This window comes from Penicillium argentinense (genome assembly GCF_028826775.1).
Source record: "Penicillium argentinense strain IBT 30761 chromosome Unknown utg000001l_segment0_segment0, whole genome shotgun sequence".
In the NCBI taxonomy this organism is placed as follows: domain Eukaryota; kingdom Fungi; phylum Ascomycota; class Eurotiomycetes; order Eurotiales; family Aspergillaceae; genus Penicillium; species Penicillium argentinense.
In genome coordinates, this window is record NW_026622660.1 from 501,617 (window position 1) to 525,928 (window position 24,312).

A 24,312-nucleotide genomic window follows, 5' to 3' on the forward strand; every position below is an offset into this window, starting at 1 on the left:
CTGACTAAGACCAACAACACGCGCTCACCGCCAGTAACAACGTGATTCCCCTCCAAGTCCGTTCTTTTTCCCTTGAGCCTGAGTGCCTGTGCCTGTGCCCTGTCTCGATCGTCTGGACATATCCAATCACGTCCCTCCTCGATTCACTACCGCGCTGGCAAACCCCTCCGCTCCGCCTCTGCTCTCCTTTGCTCTTTCTCGTGCCCGTGGCAGTTCGTGGCTACCCCACCAGCCTTAGCCTTCTCTGAACATCAACCTCCCCCCCTCCATCAATCTTCACCCTCCATCTCCCCCCTCTCCGCCCCGTGCACACACGTGGGCCACCGCTCCCAATTTTCTTTCGGATTTTTCTATTGTCGTTTCTCAGATCTGGGGCCTTCGTGTGTCTGGACAGCTCTCTCGTGGCCCCGGCGAAATCGCCAATCTCTGAGGCGTCATGTCTGTTTCCGTACAAGAGCTGGACAACACTGTCCAAGCGTTCTTCGAAGGCAAAGGTGACGTGGTGAGTGAATCATTTATACTCATATCCCTCTTCATTTGGCAATGCTGACCCTCTCTTAACAGCAAAAACAAGCGCAGCAATCTTTGACCGAAGTAAGCTTCCCGCCCGCCCGCGCTCGACGCGGACGACCTCCCTAATATTCCCCTTCTTCTCCGGCTGGTACTAATACGTTCTCCTTTCTTCTAGTTCAAGCAAAATCCTGATGCATGGGTAACCGTGGGCAACATTCTCCAAGAAGCTTCTTACCCGCAAACCAAGTGTACGTTTGGAGCCCGGCGCGTCCCCTCCGAAGTGCAGCCCAGCTAATTCGCGTTTAGACATTGCCCTACAAGTTCTCGACGATGTGATTATGACCCGGTGGAAGGTCCTTCCAAGGGATCAATGCCAAGGTAACCAATGACCCTTCTCTTGAATGTTTTGATGATTGGGGTTTGGTTTGGTTGAGCTCATGAGCTAACGATTGAATCTTTTTAACACCACAGGCATTCGCAACTTCATCGTCAACTTCATTATCGAGAATTCTAGCTCCGAGGAGAAGCTTCGCACCGAACGCGCTTTCTTGAACAAATTGAATCTGGTCCTGGTCTCCATCCTGAAGCAGGAATGGCCGCACAACTGGCCAACTTTTATCAATGAGATTATTTCGTCCTGCCATGCCAGTCTTTCCATTTGCGAAAACAACATGGCTATTCTTCGCCTGCTGTCCGAGGAAGTTTTCGACTTTTCTCAAGACCAGATGACTTCGGTGAAGGCGAGAAATCTTAAGACCTCCATGACCCAGGAATTTGCCTCGATCTTCCAACTCTGCTCGGAAGTTCTCAACACCGCCAACCAGACCAGCCTTGTCAAGGCAACTCTCGAAACCCTTCTTCGTTTCCTTAACTGGATTCCCTTGGGTTACATCTTCGAAACCCCGATCATCAACACTCTCCTCACTCGTTTCTTGGATATTCCGGACTTTCGCAATGTAACTCTTAAGTGTCTGACTGAGATCGGAGGCCTGCAGATTGGAGCACCGTACAACTATGATGAGAAGCTGGTGTTCATGTTTACCGAAACACTGACCAAGGTCTCGAATGTCATCCCCTTGAGTTTGGATCTGAAGGAGACCTACGCCCAAAGCAACGGCAGAGATCAAGAGTTTGTATCGAACCTGGCACTCTTCTTGTCCAGCTTTTTCAGTGCCCATTTGGATGTGCGTATATCGACTCTCCATCCTCTTTTCCCCGGCTCTTTCCATGGAGATATACTAACGTATTTCTTTCCTTAAGCTCATCGAGAAGCTTCCCAACCAAGATTACCTTACTCACGCCCATTTCTACCTTATCCGAATCAGCCAGATCGACGATCGTGAGGTTTTCAAGATCTGCTTGGACTATTGGACCCGGCTCGTACAGGAGCTGTACGAGGAGATGCAGCAACTGCCTATCACCGACATCAACCCGCTCGTCACCATGGGTGTCAGTGGTCTCTCCAATGGTGGTGCTCCCCACCCTAGTGCCCTCGCCAACTATCCCCTCCGCAAACATAAGTACGAGACGGTTCTGTCCAACCTTCGTACCGTTATGATCGAGAAGATGGTTCGCCCCGAGGAAGTTTTGATTGTTGAGAATGATGAGGGTGAGATTGTTCGCGAATTCGTCAAGGAAAGCGACACCATTCAACTCTACAAGACTATCCGTGAGTGCTTAGTCTACTTGACACATCTGGATGTGGTGGACACCGAGACCATCATGATCGACAAATTGGCCAAGCAAGTCGATGGGAGCGAATGGTCATGGGTGAACTGCAACACCCTCTGCTGGGCGATCGGATCGATTTCCGGTGCTATGAATGAAGAAACAGAAAAGCGATTCTTGGTTACCGTGATTAAGGACCTTCTGGGCCTCACCGAGCAAAAGCGCGGAAAGGATAACAAGGCCGTTGTGGCAAGTAACATCATGTATATTGTGGGCCAATACCCGCGGTTCTTGAAGGCCCACTGGAAGTTCTTGAAGACTGTTGTGAACAAGCTCTTTGAGTTTATGCACGAAACCCACGAAGGTCTGTACCTGCAAGCAATCTCCCCCTTCCGCTTATGTTGTCTTTACTAACGTTTCCAACACAGGTGTCCAGGACATGGCCTGCGATACTTTCATCAAGATCGCCAACAAATGCCGACGTCACTTTGTGGCCCTTCAACCCGGAGAGAACGAGCCGTTCATTGAGGAAATTGTTCGAAACATGCGCAAGATCACCATGGACCTCTCGCCCCAGCAAATCCACACCTTCTACGAAGCGTGTGGCTACATGATCTCTGCACAGGGCCAGAAGGGACTCCAGGACCGCCTGATTGAGAATCTTATGGCATTGCCCAACTCGGCTTGGGATCAGATCATCGCCGAAGCCAACCAGAATGCCGCCATTCTCCAGGATTCAAACACAATCAAGATCATCGGAAACATCATGAAGACCAATGTCGCGGCATGCTCTTCCATCGGAACATACTTCTACTCCCAAATCGGCCGCATCTATCATGACATGCTGAACATGTACCGTGCTTCGAGTCAGCTCATCAATGACGCAGTGGCGAATGATGGTAATGACCCTTACTCTCTTCAGGCTGCGGGTGAATTTCATATACTGACCCTTACATCACAGGACTCATTGCCCCAAAGACCCCTAAAGTTCGGGGTTTGCGCACCATCAAAAAGGAAATCTTGAAGCTGATCGATACCTATGTGGAGAAGTCCGACGACACCGATATGGTCAACGCCAACATGGTGCCACCTCTGCTTGAGGCAGTTCTCATTGACTACCACCGCAATGTTCCTGACGCACGCGAGGCCGAGGTTCTGAATGTGATGACAACCATTATTCACAAGCTCCACAACCTGATGGAAGACAAAATTCCCAGCATCATGGAGTGTGTGTTTAGCTGCACCTTGGAGATGATTAACAAGGATTTCCACGAGTATCCGGAGCATCGTGTTCAATTTTTCAAGCTCCTCCAGGCCATCAACTTGTACTGCTTCCCGGCACTCCTGAAACTCGATGCCACGCAGTTCAAGTTTGTCATTGATTCTTGCATGTGGGCATCCAAGCATGACAACCGCGAGGTCGAGAATACTGGACTTTCCATGTGCCTGGAATTGATGAACAACATGGCTGAGACTGACCTGCAAACGTCGACTATCTTCTTCCGCCAGTTCTACATCCCAATCCTCCAAGATGTGTTCTTTGTCTTGACTGACAGCGATCACAAGGCTGGTTAGTATCTCCCTTCTGCCTTCCCATCTCCTCATGTTACTCTTAACTGGTATCGGCTAACATAATACTTTGTCTTTTTAGGCTTTAAGTCTCAAGCCATGCTTTTGTCTCGCATGTTCCTGTTCGTCGAATCCGGCAAGATTCAAGAATCCATATATACGCCCGATCAGGCACCTGTGGGAACCTCGAACAAGGACTTCCTTCAGGAATACGTCGCCAATCTGCTACATAACGCGTTCAAAAACCTCCAAGAGTAAGTCGCTATACTGGTCCTTTCTGTGACCACTCCTCCTAGTCTCCTCAAGGCCATGCTAACCCAAACTTCTCCGAACAGTGTTCAGATCAAGCAGTTCGTCATCGGGCTTTTTGCTTACACCGACGACTTGAACAAGTTCAAGACTCACCTTCGTGATTTCTTGATCTCCCTGAAGGAGTTCTCCGACGACAATGCAGATCTTTATGCGGAAGAGCGTGAGCAGGCTGTGCGCGATGCGCAGACTGCCGAACGTAACCGAGCCATGAAAGTCGGAGGCTTGCTGAAGCCATCGGAGATGGACCAGGAGGATGAACTATGACTGGACCAAGAATTCCGCACCGAGTTCGCCCCACCCGTGCCGGCTGGCACTCACGGACAGACGGTGGATCCGACTTCAGCAGCGAATGACAGCCTTGATGGCTGGTCTCTTTACGAGCTCTAGATTGTGGATGAGGAGAGCAAGTGCAACGCGCATTTCCCATAGAAAATCCTCCATTCTAGGCCGTGTTTTGTGGCATAAAATCATGCAATAATGCAATTATTTGATCCCCCTTTGTACTCGTCACCAGTGTTTCCGGTGTTCATGTCTGATAGTTTTTTTTCAGATAGCTCTTCGTGAAAATGCCCCCGAAAAAATCTCAAATCAAATGAACTCTATCAGTGATTATTCCGTCGCTTCTGTTCGTACCGGTATAGACATGATCGATCAATCGTTCATTCCTATAGCTCGACGACCTTGGGCGTTTGGGATAGTCATGGTAGTACTTCCAAGGTACACCCGTTGGCCTGCTCACGAAGGCGGTGAGATCTTATCAGTTGCATCATTTCGGTATTCCGAACCCACCCAACGGAGTTTTGCCGCCTCGCATGATCCCACATAAATAATACTTCTTCTTTCAGCATAGCCTCTGAACCCCAAAAATGTCACGATCTCGCCAACCCGGCAGCAATCCGCAGATTCAAAGCACAACCGAGACATCTCGAGACTCATCCGTCGCCCGACTTTCCGGTACGCTACGACTGAGGGGCGACGACACATCCAGCACGAGTGAGCCGTCCACAGCCCGCCACATTCGATGGAGCGAAGACGTCGTGGATAATGAGGGGATGGGTAAAAAGAGCTCCAAGGGTAATCACGAAATTTTTCCTCCTTCCGCCGAGCCCCAGAGTCTGACATTCCCAGTCTGCTGTATCTACCACAAAGCCCGGCCAGTAGGCGAAAGCAGTTCAGAATCCGAATCCTCCTCCAGCTCGTCAGACAGCGACAGTGAAAGTGATAACGAAATCGATCGTCGCAGACTTCGAGCAAAGCATTCCCGTTCCCGCGGCCGCAAACCCACCGGCGATGGACCGGAAAAATCACCGGTTGAGGGCCAAGCAGATTGCTGTGCGGGGCATGGGCCTCAACGAACGAAACAGAAGCGGAGAAAGCCGAGTCCGAACGCATACGAGAAAATGCCCAAGCCATCTAAGCCGCCTTCGCAGGGCTCCTGAATTACAACATGGCCGGATACAAGACTTGACCTCGGCCCTCCTGCATCCAATGCCCGGGAATGTCCAAATCTGAGAACGGGACCAACCGACCTATCTACATCGATGGTCGGAAAGTACACACCTCCGCATACAGATTGACATGAGAGTCATCGCAATATCTGAGCCTCCAGCCTACATGTACGGAATCCCAGCGTTCAGATAGGCCGACCCAGCGGGGCAAAAGGGTGCGCGATCTCGGTGCAGTACCTCTTTCTACTTTTTGCCTTTTTGGATCGAAGACTTTGTACAATGCCATGGCTATTTATAAGGGTTTAGCGTCTTTTCCCCTTGCTGGTAGTAGTCCAGGGCGATGGCAGTGGTCAATTTGATCGTGGTTTCTGGGTCTTTGTTGATCATGGTGCGAGTTGGCGAGCGAGGGAGTGAAAGTGTCTGCGTGGACCTCGTACTAAGAAAACTGGCAAGAGCGAGGCAAGAGCGAGGCAAGAGCGAGGGAAGCTATTTCAGGCAATTCGAGACCACTGTCTTTTCATTTCCCCACAATGCCAATGCTATAGCTCAATACGCTTGCGGCAGCCTATTTCTTATGATACCAAAGAGTGACTCTTCGAGGGTGTTCCGCTGGAAGATACCAGAGAAAATTATTCCTGAAAGAGTCTTTCTCGACACATTGACTCTTTGTATCCTCGATTTTCGGATAGGAGAGGTTGCGAGACCACAAGGTGTTCGACAACACTTTTTCAAATCAGACTTGAGCACTGACCTTTCCATGCCGCTTCGAGTCTAGCCTGAGGCAATTCGTCGCCTTGTTTCTTGTCGGGATCAAACGCCTGGTAGATTTCGTTGCTTTTCTCTCTGGAAGGTAGCGCCCACAGGATTATCGGGAGTCAAGCCGGCGCAGAGATTAATTTACTTGGTAATGGCCAGAGCCAGATCAGTTTGGTACTCGATAAGTTCAATAAAAAGATATGTATCGCACACGCCAAGAACAGTCATGGAAGATGGTGCCTTTTCTCCATCATGGTTAGCCCCTATAAATTTAGATTGATCAGCTCGGCAATATCTCCTGCCCGACATGCACACAAACGGACAAACGCAGCACCTGGTGGTTTGGATTCCTAATTACCGACTTATAATATGGGAGAAGAAGGCAGCGAGCGGGGGCATGTTGAAAATGGCGGACCTACGTAGATGAAGAGAGATAAAATCGACGCTGGAGCAAGTCTTTCGGAAAAGAGAGGCAGATAGAATCCGGAGTTATCCTGGAATGACGATATGTAATAGAGTACTTGGCAATAGAGAATAGAATGGGTATTCCTCGTGTCTAAGGCGGTTTATGCATCCATGCCCCCTTGCTTTCTCCTATACCTCTTCTGGTTTCAGTGTCTATCAGGAGAAAACAATACATTCTCTGCTCTGTATATGAATTGCCTGGGCATGGTCCCACTTGTCTCCCCTACATGCCACATAAATGAGCCAGGGGTTTCATGAGCGGAGAGGTAACGAGATAAATGACTGGTTAGAGGTTATAAACCCGAAATGAGACCACTCCATAGAAAATGAAGTGACTGCGCAACAGATTCATGGCGAGGGAGAGAAAAGATCAAGACCTGCACAAGATTTGATTTGCCTTCAACGACCTATCATTTCATATAATCATTTCATATAATAGACACGAAAGCCAACGAAAGGAGCGTGGTTGCACCACAGGTCAAGACTATACAATATTGTACAATTATACTGCCTAAGCTCCATTATCATTATCCCCTCATTGATCGTAGCTTTTCTATTAACAACCCCATCCCCCACAAGTCTGTGTTGATTACGACCTGGTATCATGCTCCCAGAACGAAGTTCAAATCATCATGCTCCTCCTCCTAGCTACAACTCTTGTTTCCCGTTGGTGACCAGCATCGATGGTGGGAGGCTGCTTCCAGCCAGCGGCTTCATCGTTATCAAAGCTGCTGTCCATTTGCGCACTGCTCGGAGAGTTTGAATCCAGCGAATCTTCCAAGTCAACGGTACTTTTAGGGTTCGATGAATGGCGTCGAGACTGTCGTCGTGAGCCGAGTACTTCTGTATAAACCGTTGAATCATCGTCCTGGTCCATTGAAGACTTGAAGACACCCTCGTCTTTGTTTGTCGAAGACACCTTTCGCCTACGGCGAGATACCTGCGTTGGTACCTGTTCAGAAGTACCATTGTTGGAAACGACGTCCGATAAGACCGACCCGGCAGACTCATGCTCATTCAATGGTAGGTCAAGGCTGTCCCGGGCAAGTTGGAAACTAGACGACCGGCGCCCTGTCACAGCATCGGCCATTTCTTTTGTTGGTCGACGCATCTTGTCTCGCAGGTTCGGCTCGGCATAGCTGACCACCGTCCCACGACGTCGCGAAGGACGCGACGCACCACTCATATCGGAAACCCCGGGCAAATTGTCTCCCGATTTTGCCACGGGAGAATCTCTGGGCGCCGTTGTCTTAAGCTGACATGGCGTCGTTTCCTCCGTCTCAATAGATCGGCTAGTGCGCTTTTGCTTTTGAAGTATGGTGACTTGGCGAACTCGGGGATTTTGGGACAGGGATTTGGCCTTGTGGCTTTCGAGATCTTTTGGTTTCTGAGGTGAAGGCATGTTCTCGTTTCCTCCGATTCGGAGCGTAGGCTTGATGTCGGGCTGCGGAGCCGCGCGAGCCTTCTTGGGCGAGCCTAATGTGGTATTCGAGCTCTCTGTGTTTGAGGGATTAGAAAAGATCATCGTGGCTGGACATAAATTGAAGCCGGGGAATTCTTACTTGGCTCAAGAACCTTCCGCTTGGCAGTGTTGGAGTTGGAAGATCCTCGCTTCACGCCCACTGGTGTTTTACTGGGTGAGAATTCATGCCCTATGAACTCGAAGGGATCTGACTGTTTTGGACTGCGACTCAATCGGTTGAACTGAAAATCATCGTCTTCGGGAGCTGGATCGGATAAAACTGCATCATCATCCAGGCTGAATTTGCGTTTGGAGCCTAATTTGGTAGGGTTTGCGCTCTTCGTTTCATCGTTCGACGTGGCATGTCCAGTTCTCACAAAATCTTCTCCGGGGGTGGCTGTGAGCTCCGGCTTCTTCTTTTTCCTCCTCCGTGTTTCGAGTGTTGGCGGGAGGAATGTTTCGGTGTTTGTCTGTTCGCTGTGACCGGCCTGATTTTCAGGAAGGATTTCCTGCAAATCAGGCGTAGCTTCTTCCGAACTGGACATAGAATGTTCACTCTCATGACGTTGCTCTTCATGGTGGTGGTCTCCGGGGGAATCTGGTAGACAAGAACCGCTTTCCACGATGCTGTGGGCTTCTTGAGGCCTGCACTGGTTAGTGGTGGCCAGACATGCGTTAAAGGGGCATTGAGAAACTCACTCCAAGGTCCGACGAGGGTAGTATTTATCCTCCATGATGGCAGGTAGCTTTCCGTCGTCAACATCTGCACTATAATCCGGATCATTCAATCGAGGTGGCGCCTCTGTCCTAGGACGGTCCGAATCGAATGATTTTCCTTGGGGCAGCTTGCCAGCCTTGCGGGGAAGTGCTCCCAATTCTGACACAAGGCCGTTCAGCTCTGCAATTTTTGTATCTAAGCGCGTCTTCATCTCATAGACACCATTCTGGAGAAATTTGGCGGCCTTCAATCGTTCATTTTCTTGCGTCAGAGTGATGATTTGCCCACGCAGCGAGACATTTTCACTGAGGAGATGTGAAACCTCGGATTCCAAGCTTCGAATGCGCATTGATTGCATAGAGTTGACTCGCATAATCTCACGATTCTGTCGCACGAATCGCCGTTTCACTGCCAGCATCGCGTTAGACTCTTGTGCTGTCGAGCAGACACGGGGCGGTAACTTACAGGCGTCGACAGACTCCACAGGAGCCGCAAAGTCATTCAAGCGGGCCATGATGAGATGGCACCGAGATTGAGCACGATGGGCAGGGCGTGGTGGAGGTCGCGCGGTCGCCAATAGCCGATAGTCACAACGCAGATGCGAAGGTAAACACGGCTGTTGACGTTTGTCCACTTCGGGGCTAGCCCATACCGGGATGACTCAGCGGACTCCTCCGTCACGGGATCCACACCATCCTCTTGCGTGGGTTTGTTTGCGCATCGTAACTCTTCCCCACGAAGGAGCGCCACATTCTTGTTCGACATCGAAATGGCGTACTCGTCCCGACCGACCTCGATGATGCCTGGTGCTGGGCTTCGCCAACCCCCCTCACAGCCATCGTCGGCTCTGTCGACGCGTATCGCGGCGAAAAAGGCCGAGCTCGAGAATCTACGACTGCTACGCGACTTGAGCGGCACCCTCGCTATGCAAATGCAGGCGCTCGAGAGCAAGATTGCCACGTTGAAGGATGGCACGGAAGGTGATTATCGATGCCCTTATCTACGATTGTCCCTCTCCCCCCTCTAATTTGATTGTAGCGGTTGCATGCGTGCTTGCCAATTGGGATAATGTTCTCCGCGCTATCAGTCTTGCGTCCAGTAAGCATCAACGATTTCCTTATCAGGAGAAGGCACTGGAAGAATGGAGCTAACGCCATGCGTGCAGAGCAAGCCAGTGGGCTTTACGACGCCGGAGCCGAGGAGGCCGATGAGTCCTCGAGTGAAACTCGTCTGCCAGCCACCTTGGTTCGCATCCCGGCCGAACCACGCGAGAAAACGGGCGAGTGAAGCGACATACATTGCAATGCCTGTGGATCCCCAGCAATTCTCCGGCGATCCCAGTCGACTCAAATACCTCCCAGCCCTGTCTCAGCCTGCCACATCTCCCCATCGCCTCGCCTCCAAAAAACAAGCACAGGCTGGTCTTGACGAACCTGCAGCCGACCAGCTTCAGGTACCCTGCAGTTCTGTTGGGTACCATTTTTGGCTCTCTCCACTTCTACCTTTTTTTTTGTTCTGACTATTTCCACCTCCCCCTGAGCCACCTGAGCCACGATAAACCTTGGGCGGATCATTCAGCGGTAGCTCATAGGGCGACGGCCGAGCACGAACCTTCCCCCGCATTTTGCGAAGCGCACATTCCTCAGTTCATCGCGTGACTGGGTGACGGTCGGCCATGCAGCTAAGTACATGAGTTTATCGAAAGGGGGGCGTGCATGGAGTGCGACAAAGTTTGAGACCCGCTGCATCTTTCCCCCCAGACGTTGCGGATGTTGGACCCCTGGAGGGAAGCGGCCTCCGGGGTGGTTAGATATGAAACGGCACAGACCACCTTGCGAGCACCTTTCGTACAGCATCGTAGGACCAACCAGGGGGGATTGCAGGATCTCCACCATGCAGTAGTCGCAGTCGCCATGGGCAGCCAAACTCGCGCTCGGATCGCATGTGCGCAGATGACAGGCCCGCGAGGCCACGGTGGAGCCGATGATGGTTGCCCGTTCGAGGTTCCTGCAGGAATTCACTCAGGCCCTCTCGTTTTTTGCCTAAGCGCCCGAGCCACGCCATATTCAGCAGTGCCTGGTACACGACTACAATGACTGTCGGGTACTGTACTAGTACCGTGCAGGCCCGAGGACCCTGTTGAGTAGCCAGGTACTGAGTACCTGCGGCGGGGTGGGCCCCCGCGCACCCAGAGGGTCGCGAGGAACCGAGTACCGTGGTGGAGTCCCGCATGCCTCGCTGCCCATTGCCCGTCGCTCATTGCGCATTTGCCTACGGGTGTGGCATGATTGTCCCACTCCCAGTGGAGCACGATGAGGTGATGGTGATCGTGATCGCTCGTGCAGTGCCGACCTATTTACTCTCGTCTTCCCCTCTCCTTCTCGCTTTTCATCGACTGTATACACCTACAGTATACTCCCCGCCCCACTACATCTTGCCCGCGGACCCCCAGTCTCTTTGATTCTTCATTATGTCCGCCGAATGGTCTCTCGATTTCTGTCTCGTCTGTGACCGTCAAACCGCTGGTGGTCCCTACTGCTCCCAAACATGCCGTCTGGCCGAACTCGATCGACCGGCCTCCGATGACAATGATGCCTTCTCTCCACGATCACGAGAGGGGGCTTCGCACTCGCGGTCATCCACTCTCGATTCCAATATTGACTCGCCAGCGGCTCGCAGCCTGTCAGCCTCCTCCTCTCAAACCTCCCTCTCTTCCTTGAAGAGTCACTCCTCCAATTCCACCATCTCCGATCAGCTTCAAGATGAGCTGCGCGACTACGCGAGTTGCTTCGATCCGGTGCGGGACCTGAAACGACGCATGACCACCTCTTAACAAAGACCATTGGTCTCTGCGCCTCGACCTCGTCACTCCCCTCAAATTCTCAATCCCGACAACAAACTCCTAGTCTACATCGCCATCTTCACGGCCCCTCATCGTCTCCTGTTGGCCTCTTGGGGTACTTGGCCCCTCAGCGAAACATTGCATATCTCGGAAAACAACGGCGTCTCGTGCAAAAATAATTTGGATTGTTTCTTTGGGGATATTGTTTTTTTTTTTTTTTTTTTTTTTTTTTTTTTTTTTTCCTTTTTACCGAATTGCAACTGGAACCGGAGCTGAAACTGGGTTTTGAAACCCCCACTCTTCACGACACCTCTATACCCCTCTTACACTGTGATATACCGGAGTTGCAAGGGTCTAATGGGCCCATACACCACACCAGAATGTTGCCATGCCCGGGCAATGGATTTGATGCTTCCTACTGCGTGGCTCTTTTTTCTTTTTCGCTACTAGTCTGGATTATGGCTACGTGCGAGGACTACGATCGATGCAGAATGTAAATTATTTCCAATACCTTTCCAATCAAATGCAGGCGCCCACTCTGGAGCGATCATCGATTGACTTGGTCCAGCCTTTGCCTGAGTTGTATCTATGTAGTATGTAGATGTGCTGTACGCAGTGGGGTGAAGTACCCAGAGGCATCGGGTGGAATGACTGGCTCCACCTGTTTCTGATCATCTCCCGATGCGATCCACCGGGGCCACTGCTGGCGCGCTGGCTGTCGTCTCGGGTGCTTTTTCCTCCCCTCCAATTCTTCCTTTCATTTTCGTGACCCTGTCGCTTTCCTCCACTCACGATGTCGCAAGGGCTTTGCCCAACGCAATGGAATCCTTGGGCACGAACCGGGCTTTGTACTTCTGCGGGATGGCGACCAAACTGGTCGGATCCGAGTTACCACGCACGGGGTGCCAGTCATTATTGTCGTGGGGTTCAATGCGGAAGCTGTTGAGAGTCCGCATGAAGACAAGGTACAGCTCACGGTTGGCCAGCAAGGAACCAGCACACATCCGGTAGCCCATCCCATACGTGAAGAGTGGCGCGTCCGGCTGCTCGAACCACCGCTCCGGGCGGAACTCGTCCGGATCGGTCCACACGTCGGGATCTATGCCAGGTCATCAGTTGCGGGTTCCTCAAGTTCCGGCGTTGTGCCACTTACCCATGTTGCAGGCCCAGGCGTTCAGGAAAAAGACGGTACCCTTCGGAATCACGACACCTTGGTAGTTGATATCCCGTATCGACGTTCGGGGCAAGGCCAACCTAAGAACGGTGAAGTATCTAGGAGGATGGTCAGCACAGTTCATGTGGAGACATGCATATAAATTGGCGCTCAGGAACAATGGGGAGCTTACCGAAGGCATTCCTTGACCAGAGCTGCGACGTAGGCACACTTTTGATCGTCGTCGGCCGAGCACATGGGCTCGCCTTTTCCATAGAATTCCTCAATGGCCTTGGAAGCCTTGTCCTGGATATCGAGGCGTGTGGAGAGCAGACCAATACTCCAAGCGACCAGAGTGGTGACCGTATCCAGACCACCAGAAAGCATGGTCAAGCTAATGGAGGTGAGCTCCTCCGAGTTGAGCTTCGCCTCCTTGTCCAAGATGACATTGGCCTGGATGCAGGGCGAATGGGTGCCCTTTTCCATACGATCATCGAGGTCCTTGTTCAGAGAGCCTAAGTACTTGTCGCGACGAAGTCGCATCTCAGCAGCCTTCTTTGAGTTGGAGCTGAACGGGTTCAGCCGGAGGAGTGGGATGTAATCTTGTAGGTTGCCGGTCGTACTGCGGAACCTGCTAATTTCTTCCTCGACATGGGTGATCTCATCGAAAAGGTCCTCCTCTTGCGACGCCACACGAACACCCCAGTTCAGGGTCAAGGCTAGACTTAGGCTAAGTCGCTGGATCATTGGCATGGGATCAACTGGTGTCTTGCCACCATTGCCGTACCGGTACAACTCTTCCACAAATGCCTTCGATTCGACATCTAAGTGCGACACATAGGTTTCTACTGACGGACGGTTGAGCGCAGAGGCGGCACCCTTACGGCGGCGCTTCAGCGAGTCGCTATACGGCGAGGTTCCGATGGTGGTGCCTGCGGTGTTGGAGACGATCTAGATTTTGATGTCGCCCGTCAGTTCACGAAGCCTGCAGGATGTCCATGAAGCAAAGAGGCGAAGATACTTTATGGAAGGTATAAAACTCAGGTCGCGAGCTCAGCGCCTGCGCATTCTGGCCAAACAGCACCTTGGCCGCAGCAGCCGAGTTGACCACGACGACGGGAATATTGCCCAGCTGAATCTGGTAGACCGCACCGAATTTCCTGGACCAAACACGATATTGCTCCGCGGCGTTGACTCGAATCTGGGCCAGGTTTCCGATCAAGGGGAGACCAGTGGGACCTTTCAACCCGGGAACGCGGGCTGAAGAACGAATAAATTCATTCAGAATGACATAGAAAAAGGGCACAAGGAGTGCGGTGATGCCCAGCGCCTGGAGGGGCGATTCGAGGACTCGAGCCTGCAAAGAGGCCACCAAGCTTGCAATGGCCATGATGAAGGTGATGAAGGTATGTTGCAGACTGAGTCGATGTTGCGGCGAGATATAATATACCAGGGATACAGTGACAGCGTGCTACATACTGGGATGTACTGAATGGAATATTTCCGTGCCGGACTGGTTGGTTTCCCCGGACGTCGTCTACTTGCTACCCCACACTTTCTTCCCTAGGCCGAGTTCCGCACTCAGATTAGCATTCCCAGTGCATCGATTCGTTCATTCTTGAGCAGTGAACATTCAGGATTGAATCCCTTGAGCTTGGCCTGAGGGATATCTTCGTGATTGCTTGCTGAAATACAACCCAACACTTTTATTGCTCCTAGCCTCATCGTGTTACGGTGCTGGCTGGTCGGAGTGGAATGGGATTTAGTAGGCGGTGAATCCAAATCTGGTGTTTCTGCCAGTAATTCTTCCGGAATTGCTCCGCCCGCCTGACCGCCCCCGGAAATGCTGCGCGATGATGGCTCGTGGTAAAGGACTCCGTAGACCAGTCGATATCCCATGTCGATAGCTACCCAGAACGTCAAGTATATCTAATGTTCCTCTCCCTCCGTACCATAATTCACATAAAGCTACCTACTTTATTTCCGGCAAGTCAATTGAATCGCGCATTGTTCTTTGAGACCAAACAGGTCCATGTAGTACTTACTTATGGTGATTATTCTTTTCATAGGCAAAGAGCAAGACGATCATGATTACGGTCTGGAGATGAATCAATTGTTGATTTGGTCATCTGCAGGAACCCTGAACGCATCGTCTGAATGAGCCGTGCAGGCGGGACCGGCGCTAGTGGCAATGGCCCCGAATATATCTCCCCTGGACATGATAAGAATAAGCTGCCTCCACTTTGGCGTTCATGGGACCTGGGATCAGCTTTAAAGCAGAGAAAAAGATAGTCCGGGTCCACTCCCAGGAGAATGCCGTGATGACATTCCAGGCCAAAACCCTGCAAGGAGTTTGCCAACTTGGAATTTGGTCCCCCAGGTGGGCCTCTCTCTCCATCCCACCCGGTCGAGATCGAGGGTGTACGATGTGGCCCAGCACAAGGTCATTGTGGGCAAACCGGGCAAAGACAGCGATATGACAACATCAAGCCAGTCAGCCTGGCCAAGTGGGTGGATCTGCGACCAAAGCAAGTCGCGTCCCCCTGAAAACCGGGGCCGCGATCTGATGTGGATCGAGCCGCAAGTCAGCTGCTCATGCAGAGATTGACGAAGCCCAGGCCCTCGTGAAATAGGGTGGTTTCGTTCCTTTTTTTTTTTAAGTACTTCTTTTTTAGGGGAAGCTTGACCCGCTGAAAAGCTCGGGAATGTCCACCGGGCGATCCCAGGCGTGCCGAGCTTGTGTCCCTTGTCAGGAGAGCAGAAATCTCTGCGCGTCACATGTATTCGGGGTGGACTCGAGGGCCACTGTCGAGCTCTGGGCCGAGCCTGTCATTGGTGGGAGAATACCCAGAATAGCCAGCAGTACCCTGTGTGCATGGACGCCGTCATGCTGATCCACCGCCAAGTGGCTGCCAATGGCGTACACCAACGCGGCCGCGAATGACGCAGCCGCAGCCGCAGGCGTGTTCACCTTGTTGCGCGACAGGCGTGGCCAGGGTGTGGCGGTCGAAAAAGGGAAAGGAAGGGGAACCGGTTTCCAGTGGAAGAAGGTGTAGCGATCTCGCCAATCTTGCCCGTCACTTGACTCAGACGGACTAATTGCGGCCCTTCCCCTCCCGCATCCATCTTCCCTTCCTAATCTCTCTGCCCTCCCCTTCCCTCCACTCCCACCCATCGCTATTCATATCATTAGGAGGTTTCCTCGGACGAATTGACCCGTCTACACATACCTTCCACCCCGAGCAGCTTCCATCTCTCTTAGCGCCCGGATAATGGCCGCTCGTCATTCGCGCAAGTTCCTGCGACCTCTGCTCTACACTTCGGCGGCCGCGGCTGCCGGAGCGGGCGTTCTCTACATCTCCTACCGTCCTCGCAACATCCCCGGTCTCGAAGCCCCCGCTGTTCCACCCCCTGGCTACCACGAGGGCAAGCTCGTACCGCCCAGCTTCCCTCTGATTAAGTCTCGCCTGGAGCAGATCCAGGACCTGAAGCGCAGTAAAGACGATGAACCCTACGATCTGCTGGTCATTGGTGCCGGTGCCACCGGCTCCGGTATCGCATTGGATGCCGCCACACGGGGATTGAAGGTTGCAGTGGTGGAACGCGATGACTTCAGTGCCGGAACCAGCAGTAAGAGTACCAAGCTGGTGCACGGTGGTGTACGATACCTGGAGAAGGCTGTTTGGGAGCTGGATTATAACCAGTGAGTTTCGTTCTTTTTGAATCCATTCTCTCCGGCTCTCTTGCTGCCTGCGGACACCCGCAGCCAGGGTCCGCAGCCCTCCGGAGCTTATACTGACCTCGGCTCTTTGCAGGTACAAATTGGTGAAGGAGGCTCTGCGCGAGCGTCGCTGGTTCTTGAACACCGCGCCTCACCTGTCGCAATGGTTGCCCATCATGGTGCCCTTGCAGAAATGGTGGCAGGCTCCTTATTTCTGGGCTGGTTGCAAGGCCTATGACCTTCTGGCTGGTTCCGAGGGCATTGAGAGCTCTTACTTCCTGACCAAGTCCAAAGCCATTGATTCTTTCCCCATGCTGAAGCGAGATAATGTTGTCGGCGCCATGGTCTACTATGGTGAGTTTATCTCCTGCGCAATAATCGCAGGCTTCTGGCTCCACGAAAAGATAAAATGATATTAACAAACTCCAGACGGTGCTCACAACGATTCGCGCATGAACGTTTCGCTAGCCATGACCGCTGCGCTTTACGGCAGTACCGTGGTGAATCACATGGAGGTCACTGGATTGACCAAGGATGCGTCGGGCAAGCTGTGCGGTGCTCGTCTGAAGGACGTGATCCCCAGCAAGGACGGCGAGCAGACTGAGGAGTTCACCATCCGCGCCAAGGGTATCATTAACGCTACCGGTCCCTTCACGGACTCCATCCGCAAGATGGATGAGCCCGATATCAAGGAGATTGTCGCGCCCAGCTCCGGTGTTCACGTCATTCTGCCCGGCTACTACAGCCCTTCGAACATGGGTCTGATCGATCCTGCCACCTCCGATGGCCGTGTTATCTTCTTCCTGCCGTGGCAGGGCAACACCATCGCCGGTACCACCGACGCCCCGACCGAGATTACCCCCACCCCGAGCCCTCGGAGGCGGACATCAACTGGATTTTGAAGGAGATCCGTGGCTACCTGGCTCCCGATATTAATGTTGAGCGCAGTGATGTTCTGGCCGCCTGGTCCGGTATCCGTCCCCTTGTGCGCGACCCCAACAAGTCCAGCTCCCAGGCCCTGGTTCGCAACCACCTGATATCCGTTTCACCCTCCGGCCTTTTGACCTGTGCCGGTGGTAAGTGGACTACCTACCGTCAGATGGCTGAGGAGGCCGTCGACGAGGCCATTGACGCCTTCAACCTGAAGCCCCGTGAGATGAACTCCATGCCGGACATCAGTGGTGTCGGTGGCAGCGGTCTTGTTGCCGACGGTGCTGTTCTAGACGGTAGCTGCCAGACCCATCAGGTCCGTCTGATTGGTGCCCACGGCTACTCCAAGACTCTGTTCATCAACCTGATTCAGCACTTCGGCCTTGAGACCGATGTTGCTCAGCACCTGACTCAGTCCTACGGTGACCGCGCCTGGCAAGTCGCTGCCCTCTCCGGCCCAACCAACGAGCGTTTCCCCGTTCGTGGTCGCCGTATCTCCGCTCTGTACCCCTTCGTTGACGGCGAGGTCCGTTACGCTGTTCGTCATGAGTATGCCCAGACTGCTGTTGATGTGATTGCCCGTCGCACGCGTCTCGCCTTCCTGAACGCCGAGGCCGCCTTGGAAGCCCTCCCTAACGTGATTGACCTGATGGGCGAGGAGCTGAATTGGAGCGCCCAGCGCAAGGATAATGAGTGGAAGGAGTCGGTTTCCTATCTGGCTTCCATGGGTCTCCCCAAGAGCTTCATGGAGTTATCCCGACGGGAGGTCCAGAACGGTCGTGTCAAGGACCTTGATGCCGAGGCTCACAAGAGCTTTGCCCGTACCGGTGAGTTTCCCATTGGCCCTGCTCGGATGCCACACCAACGAATGCCTACTGACGCTGAGTCGCAGAACCCCCTGCCGATATTCTTGAGAGTGACACTGTCACCTCCCCGGGTACCCCCATCGAGGCTTCTGCGGCGCCAGCGGCCACCAATTAGATATGCCTTGTATATAAAGCGGACTTGTACAAATACAAATATTTTCTTAATTTTCATATAATAGTGCGGTTGCTGCCTCCGCTGCGCTCCCGAAACGGCAGGAGCGGCTTCTTTTCATGCCCTGTCGACGTCCTCCGGCATCCTCGCCAAATCTCCCACTTTCACACATCCACCAATTCCCCCACTACATTCACATCTGATATCCTCCCTTGTCTCGTCTTTGCGATGGAGGCGCCAGTCCAGCCTGGAGGTGTTCCCCCGGCCGGGCCTGCTGACCATGACAATTTGAAGACAGCGCTTTCCTCACAGGATCCCCTCGGCGACGAGTGCAATGCGATGGTCAAGTACAAGACCATGAACTGGTAGTGAGTAATCTCTTGTCGCCCCTCATGTCCATAACGTTCGTTGACACAGGGAATCTTATGTAGTCAAGCCGGTATGGGTACGTTCACGCTGTTACTTATCTCATCCTGTCGCTGGAGCTAACTGTATATCAGTCATGGTCGCCGAAACGATCTCTCTCGGGATCCTGGCACTTCCAAAGGCATTATCAACACTCGGTCTAGTCCCGTATGGATGCACTAGCTTGTTCGCGGTGGAAGAACCTACCATGCTGACCAATTCTAGAGGCGTGTTTACCATTGTGTTCGTTGGTCTTATTTCCTCCTATACCGGCTATACTCTCGGACAGTTTAAGAGAAAATACCCGCATGTTCATTCCATGGCAGATGCAGGAGGTCTTCTTGCGGGCAATCTTGGACGTCGTGTCTTGGGATTCAGTCAGCTGGTTCTCTTCATCTTCACGATGGGGAGCCATATCTTAACTTACTCGATCATGATGAACGTTCTCGGGGAACACTCTACTTGCACGATCCTGTATTCCGCCATCGGTTTGTTGGTTTCATACGTATTGACCCTTCCGCGCCGACTGGAGAGAATCTCTCGTCTCTCAGCGTTGAGCTTCGTCAGTATCATCGGCGCGGTTCTCACCAGCATGATTGGAGTGGCTGTTACAAAGACAGCTCATAGCCATATCCCGGTTATTCCTACGGCTCCGGCAGTCCATGATGCGTGTCTTGCGCTTGCCAATATCGTTTTTGCATTTGCAGGGCATGTCGCATTTTTCACGCTCTTTTCGGAACTCAAGGATATCGAAGACTTTCCAAAGGCAGTGTTGCTGCTGCAAATCTGCGAGGCCATTCTGTACACCGTCTCGGCGATTGTGATATATGTCTATGTCGGGCCGTCTGTGTCGTCGCCCGCTTTGAATTCTGCCGGACTCCTCTTCCGCAAGATCTCATATGGCATCGCGATTCCGACGGCATGTGCATTGCAATGCAAAGGAAATAGCTGCCAGATCTGCTTGCTAACTCGGTCCATAGATTGTGATTGGAGGCGTGGTGAACGCCCACGTTGCGGTCAAGTTTCTCTACGTTCGTATCCTCCGAGGAACCAATTCCGTGCACCATCGATCACTTCGAGCTCGGGCAGCATGGGTCGGCATCAGTTTGGTTCTCTGGATTACATCGTGGCTTATTGCAGAGGGAATCCCCGTTTTCAATGACGTGCTGGGCTTTGCGGTATATTTCACCAATTTGAAAGGACTGGGTTTGAGGTTCGTTTGCTAATTCAAATCATCAGAGCTCTCTATTCGGCACTTGGTTTACCTTCGGACTTCCGGGACTCTTCTGGCTTTACTTGGAACGACAATTCCACACGCTGAAGCGGAGACAGTGGATTCAACATTGTTTCAACGTCTTCCTTGTGGCCCTAGCAGGTCTCCTTGTAAGCTCACCAGATTCGCTACGTTGTACCAAGGGTGACGTTAACGTTTTCTAGTGCGTGGTCGGCATGTATGCGTCCATTCGGTCCATTATTCGAAACCTCCATGAAGGGATTGGCGGGGGTAGCTTCTCGTGCGTGGACAACTCGATCTATTGAACGGGAATCCTGCCTGTATCGACCACTCGAGTCCATGCGCCTCGACGATTATCCATCCTTTCTTTTTCTGCTTCTTATGTTTTAGGTCATTAGTGGGAGTTTGATGTCTCTCCATGTGGAGCAGACAGGAGCATATTTTTCTCCTAGACTTCGCGCCGAGGCATCATGCACTAGGACTTTAGAGGTAGACAGCACACAACGGCGCTCTCCAAATCACCACAACTTTGATCGTGCGTGGCCACGCATGACAGTATTCAATATTCAAATGACGTCGACTAGCCCTGTGGATGTCGCCTAATCTACAGGGGCCCTCTCACCGTCTTGTCTGTGCCTGCGCCTGCACCTGCACCTCGCAACTGCAACCGCAGATTTGTGGCTCCGATGTAAGTTGGGAACACGACGCCTTGACTGATGGCACCACTCTTTGTCGAGTAGCCCTCGTAACCTGAGTTAAGAGCGGGTGACCCAAATTCAAGGCGATGGAGAGAATCCTAAATGCGGCAATCCACGCTAGCGCCGTTTCCGCCAGTGCGAAGTAGATAGTGTCGATGGAGATGGATGGCGGAGCTACTAAAAGTACTGAGCCAGTCGGAAAATTCCTAATGGACCCATCGACGGCGATGTCACACAGCGGCTCTCTGTTTCCGCAGTTGCAGATGGACGTTTCATTCATTTCTTTTATTATATCCTTCTTTTTTTCAAAAAGAAGAAGCGGATCAAATGGAGCCAAGCACTCAATTTTATTTGGCTTTCCCAAATTGGTTTCTTTATTGCCGAGATTTCCTGTGATTTCATAATTCATGTCATGGCCCTCTAGGGGAGAGAAAACATTCCTGATTTACTCAATCAGATCCTTCCAGATATATGCGGAGATGCCTTGCCCGATGCATGCGCTCCCGACTGAGACAGGGATCCAGTACTGTCCCAAAGTACCCTGATGCAGCAGGGCCCGCAAGAGAAAAAACGGCTTGCATCACGCTGTTCCTGCTCCCTTTACCCCCTCTCTGTTCGTCATGTCGACCTCGACCATGGGGTCAGGCAGGAGCGGAGCCCAAGGACTCCTTAATCTATCACCTATTGCGGTCGAAACTCCTCCACTCACATCCTCATTCCCTTTTTTTTTTCTCGCCAGCAGGCTCCGGATGCTGTTGGTGATGAGATACGTTCAGCTCTGGCGTGGGAAATCTCGGTCTGGTCGGGATTTGCGGCTGCATGCGCCGGCTGCAGCCGGATCATCTCGACCGCCTCGAGGATGTGCATGAATTAGGCTGAGAACCAGCTGCAACCCACCCGGGGAAAGAGAGGCAGGGAGAAGAGAGAGAGAGAGAAAGGCACGGCGCCCTTCAGCCCCGTCTGCAATTTCGCGAGCCAACACAGTAATGTAGTCGCGTTGACGACTGTTTTTATTTCTTGCCCGCGGCATCGGAGTTCGATGAACCATGGTAGTTGTTCCAAAACCGGGCCACGGCCCGTTGAGCCACGGGCGTACCGCGGTAGCGTTCGAGGAAGTAGTTGAAGAGGGCGAACTCGTCCCGACTTAGCACGTAGGTATCAGGCTCGGCCTGGATTCGATTCCATAGTTCCGTGATGGCTGCTTCCAAGAGAGCTGTTGTCTGCGCGTCCACCGAGCCATCTTCACAATTCCGAGCGCGCTCTAGGGCTTGTCGAATGCTCGCTGGATCTTTCGATTCGGGCATGGCGAGATCCAAGAATGAGATGGAGCGGGAAGGATTGAAGTAAGAGAACACAACGGCGCGGAGATTCCGAGAATGTCAAGAGGATGTGGGGCGTCTTTTTTCTTGAGATCGTCTGGGGCCGTTGTAGAAAAGATAAGAAAAAGAAAAAGAAGAAAAAAAAAAAAAAGTAAAGGAAAGGAACGGAAAGAAAGACACGCGCCGCAGACGGCGGAGAGATTGAAGATGCGCCCGAAGGGCTGATGGAATTGGAAAAGAAAAACGTAGGCCCGGATGGTGGAATTCTGCATACGACCAGATGGGTATTCCGAGTCTTTTCAATCATTCAATGGAGCCAAAGTGGAGCAGGGGAAAGGGGAGGGGGGTTGACCCGGCCCAGGAGTCCGAGATGCTCAAGAGTGACGGGAAACGGGCCAGCAATAAATAAGATGGACCTAGTTCACCCAGGCCCCGTTGCACAAGGACAGGCACAGGTCGATCTTCATCCCGACGGGAAAACGAGAAGAGACAGAGGGGAGGCGCTTGGGCTCCACAGAAGAATTCAGAACTATGCATCCGCAACCGCAACCGCAACGCCAACCGCCGTCAAGGAGGACGAGAACCACGATGACGACGGACGTGATGGTCCTTGTTAGAAACCCCGGGCCTCTGACAGGCCGAACTGCGGCCGACCAGGAAGGAAGAGCAAGGGCCTAGCAATATTAAGAAAGGGCTCGGGAATGAGAGCCTGGTGGATGGGGTGGTTTGCCATGGGCGGGCTCGCCCGTGGTGGGAGCGTTTCCCACCAGGGCCCTTGGCGTAACGGTTTTTTCGGAGCAAAAAATATGACATGCTCTAGCTAGGATCGAACTAGCCAGGGAGGATCGAGACGAGACCACGGCGCTGGTCGCGGTGATTCGTCGAGGCGCCATAGGGTTCAAGGGTCGGGCATATCGCTTAAGCCCAGTAGGTGAGAGGCGCGGCCAATCCGACTCGATGGTGGGAACGATGCCCCCCAGAGGCCCAGCAAGTCCGGTGCATCAGGCGAGTGGAGATGCTCTGGGGCCCTCGCTGAGGCTGCGCGCTGGCAACAGGTGAGGCTCCTCCTGCTCCGTCACCGGGTTTGACTGGGGCTGTCCGGTCCGCCATGCGAATCACGCTCGTTCTAGTCCCAGGCCCCCTGTGTCGGAGGACGCCTGCGTGTGCTTCCGGCAGGTCGCGGCGAGTTGTCGGTTCGTGGGTTCGTGGACTTGTGGGCCCTGGCATCGGCCCTGAGCTCCTGAGTCAAGCGGAGAAGCTTCATGGGACTAGCTCGGAAATTCGGGAGTCAATCGCTGATCGGGGTGGGTTTCAAGCTTCTCTGCCAGCTGCCGGCCACGCAAGACGCATCATGGACTCCATTCATCCGGCACCTCGATGAAGCAAAACGCCCTTTGGCTCCGTTGCCCAACGGGGCTCCTCTACGCCGTCCGCACAACATGGACAAATTTTTTTAAATTTTTTTTTCAACTTTGTTTTCATTCCCGTTCCTTGATCCGCTCCGCTCGTAGGACAGAAAGATCAGGATCGATCTGTTGATCTCGCGCTTCCTGGTCCGTTTCAGAATGTCTCGCTGGTATAGACGCACAGCTGACGGAGCCGCCGGTGCATTTCGAACCGACGGGAGGTGAGATACAGTAGCGCCGATGGGAGGTGAGCAACATGTCACTCCCCTCCCAGGTCACCGAGGAAATTGAGGGCCGTTGGGAAATTGGACAACCCCATCGAGTAGTTCGCTTTGAGTTGGAGAACTGCGTAGGTGTTGGAAAGGCCGGGGTGGAGAGAGCAGCGTTGAGAGGTATCAGCCGAGGAACTAGATCCCAGACGGGATATTGCGCCGGAATGAAAGTCCATCGGCCCACGTCCTGCCGACACAAACTGGATTCCAGGAAATTCTCGTGTTCGGGAGCGGTTTCATTGACGAAGCCCTAAAAGAGGACCTACAGAGATTGTGCCTGGCAGCTCCACTCCAACTTTAAATGCGCCGGACGTACACCGAGAAGTCACGTTCATCCCGAGGTTCTACCTACCTAGCTCATACACAGCGGTGGATAATGGAGGGCAAGACAAGGACGATCTGCAAGGGCAATGCCTTGCGACGTTGGAGATTGCATCGGGATG

At 52.8% G+C, this 24,312-nt stretch overlaps 8 protein-coding genes across 8 annotated transcripts; 5 read left to right on the forward strand and 3 right to left on the reverse strand.

Annotated features, from left to right (window-relative positions):
- Positions 1-436: 436 nt before the first annotated feature.
- N7532_000141 (exportin CRM1) lies at positions 437-4,326 on the forward strand (the record flags this gene model as incomplete). Its single annotated transcript, XM_056612645.1, has 10 exons — positions 437-502; positions 565-594; positions 689-761; positions 820-891; positions 985-1,697; positions 1,774-2,545; positions 2,610-3,080; positions 3,143-3,751; positions 3,833-4,004; positions 4,047-4,326. 10 exons carry the CDS (start codon positions 437-439, stop codon positions 4,324-4,326), a joined length of 3,258 nt encoding a protein of 1,085 aa, XP_056479869.1.
- Positions 4,327-4,928: 602 nt separating this feature from the next.
- Positions 4,929-5,501, forward strand: N7532_000142 (PPP1R11/YPI1 family protein; the record flags this gene model as incomplete). Its single annotated transcript, XM_056612646.1, has 1 exon — positions 4,929-5,501. The coding sequence occupies one exon, from the start codon at positions 4,929-4,931 to the stop codon at positions 5,499-5,501; it is 573 nt and encodes a 190-aa protein (XP_056479870.1).
- Positions 5,502-7,353: 1,852 nt separating this feature from the next.
- Positions 7,354-9,425, reverse strand: N7532_000143 (shugoshin family protein; the record flags this gene model as incomplete). Its single annotated transcript, XM_056612647.1, has 4 exons — positions 7,354-8,228; positions 8,294-8,838; positions 8,893-9,319; positions 9,377-9,425. 4 exons carry the CDS (start codon positions 9,423-9,425, stop codon positions 7,354-7,356), a joined length of 1,896 nt encoding a protein of 631 aa, XP_056479871.1.
- Positions 9,426-9,680: 255 nt separating this feature from the next.
- N7532_000144 (DASH complex subunit DAD2) lies at positions 9,681-10,198 on the forward strand (the record flags this gene model as incomplete). Its single annotated transcript, XM_056612648.1, has 3 exons — positions 9,681-9,891; positions 9,950-10,009; positions 10,077-10,198. 3 exons carry the CDS (start codon positions 9,681-9,683, stop codon positions 10,196-10,198), a joined length of 393 nt encoding a protein of 130 aa, XP_056479872.1.
- A 1,183-nt stretch (positions 10,199-11,381) lies between these two features.
- N7532_000145 (uncharacterized protein) lies at positions 11,382-11,744 on the forward strand (the record flags this gene model as incomplete). Its single annotated transcript, XM_056612649.1, has 1 exon — positions 11,382-11,744. One exon carries the CDS (start codon positions 11,382-11,384, stop codon positions 11,742-11,744), a length of 363 nt encoding a protein of 120 aa, XP_056479873.1.
- Positions 11,745-12,541: 797 nt separating this feature from the next.
- Positions 12,542-14,296, reverse strand: N7532_000146 (uncharacterized protein; the record flags this gene model as incomplete). The annotated part of the gene is made up of 4 exons (XM_056612650.1): positions 12,542-12,852; positions 12,907-13,025; positions 13,100-13,857; positions 13,928-14,296. The coding sequence occupies 4 exons, from the start codon at positions 14,294-14,296 to the stop codon at positions 12,542-12,544; spliced, it is 1,557 nt and encodes a 518-aa protein (XP_056479874.1).
- Positions 14,297-16,178: 1,882 nt separating this feature from the next.
- Positions 16,179-20,479, forward strand: N7532_000147 (glycerol-3-phosphate dehydrogenase GUT2; the record flags this gene model as incomplete). The annotated part of the gene is made up of 12 exons (XM_056612651.1): positions 16,179-16,609; positions 16,722-16,981; positions 17,057-17,386; positions 17,443-18,384; positions 18,450-18,494; positions 18,603-18,903; positions 18,967-18,980; positions 19,036-19,108; positions 19,166-19,775; positions 19,921-20,118; positions 20,180-20,323; positions 20,378-20,479. 12 exons carry the CDS (start codon positions 16,179-16,181, stop codon positions 20,477-20,479), a joined length of 3,450 nt encoding a protein of 1,149 aa, XP_056479875.1.
- A 1,403-nt stretch (positions 20,480-21,882) lies between these two features.
- On the reverse strand, positions 21,883-22,176 carry N7532_000148 (uncharacterized protein; the record flags this gene model as incomplete). Its single annotated transcript, XM_056612652.1, has 1 exon — positions 21,883-22,176. One exon carries the CDS (start codon positions 22,174-22,176, stop codon positions 21,883-21,885), a length of 294 nt encoding a protein of 97 aa, XP_056479876.1.
- Between the last annotated feature and the right edge of the window lie 2,136 nt (positions 22,177-24,312).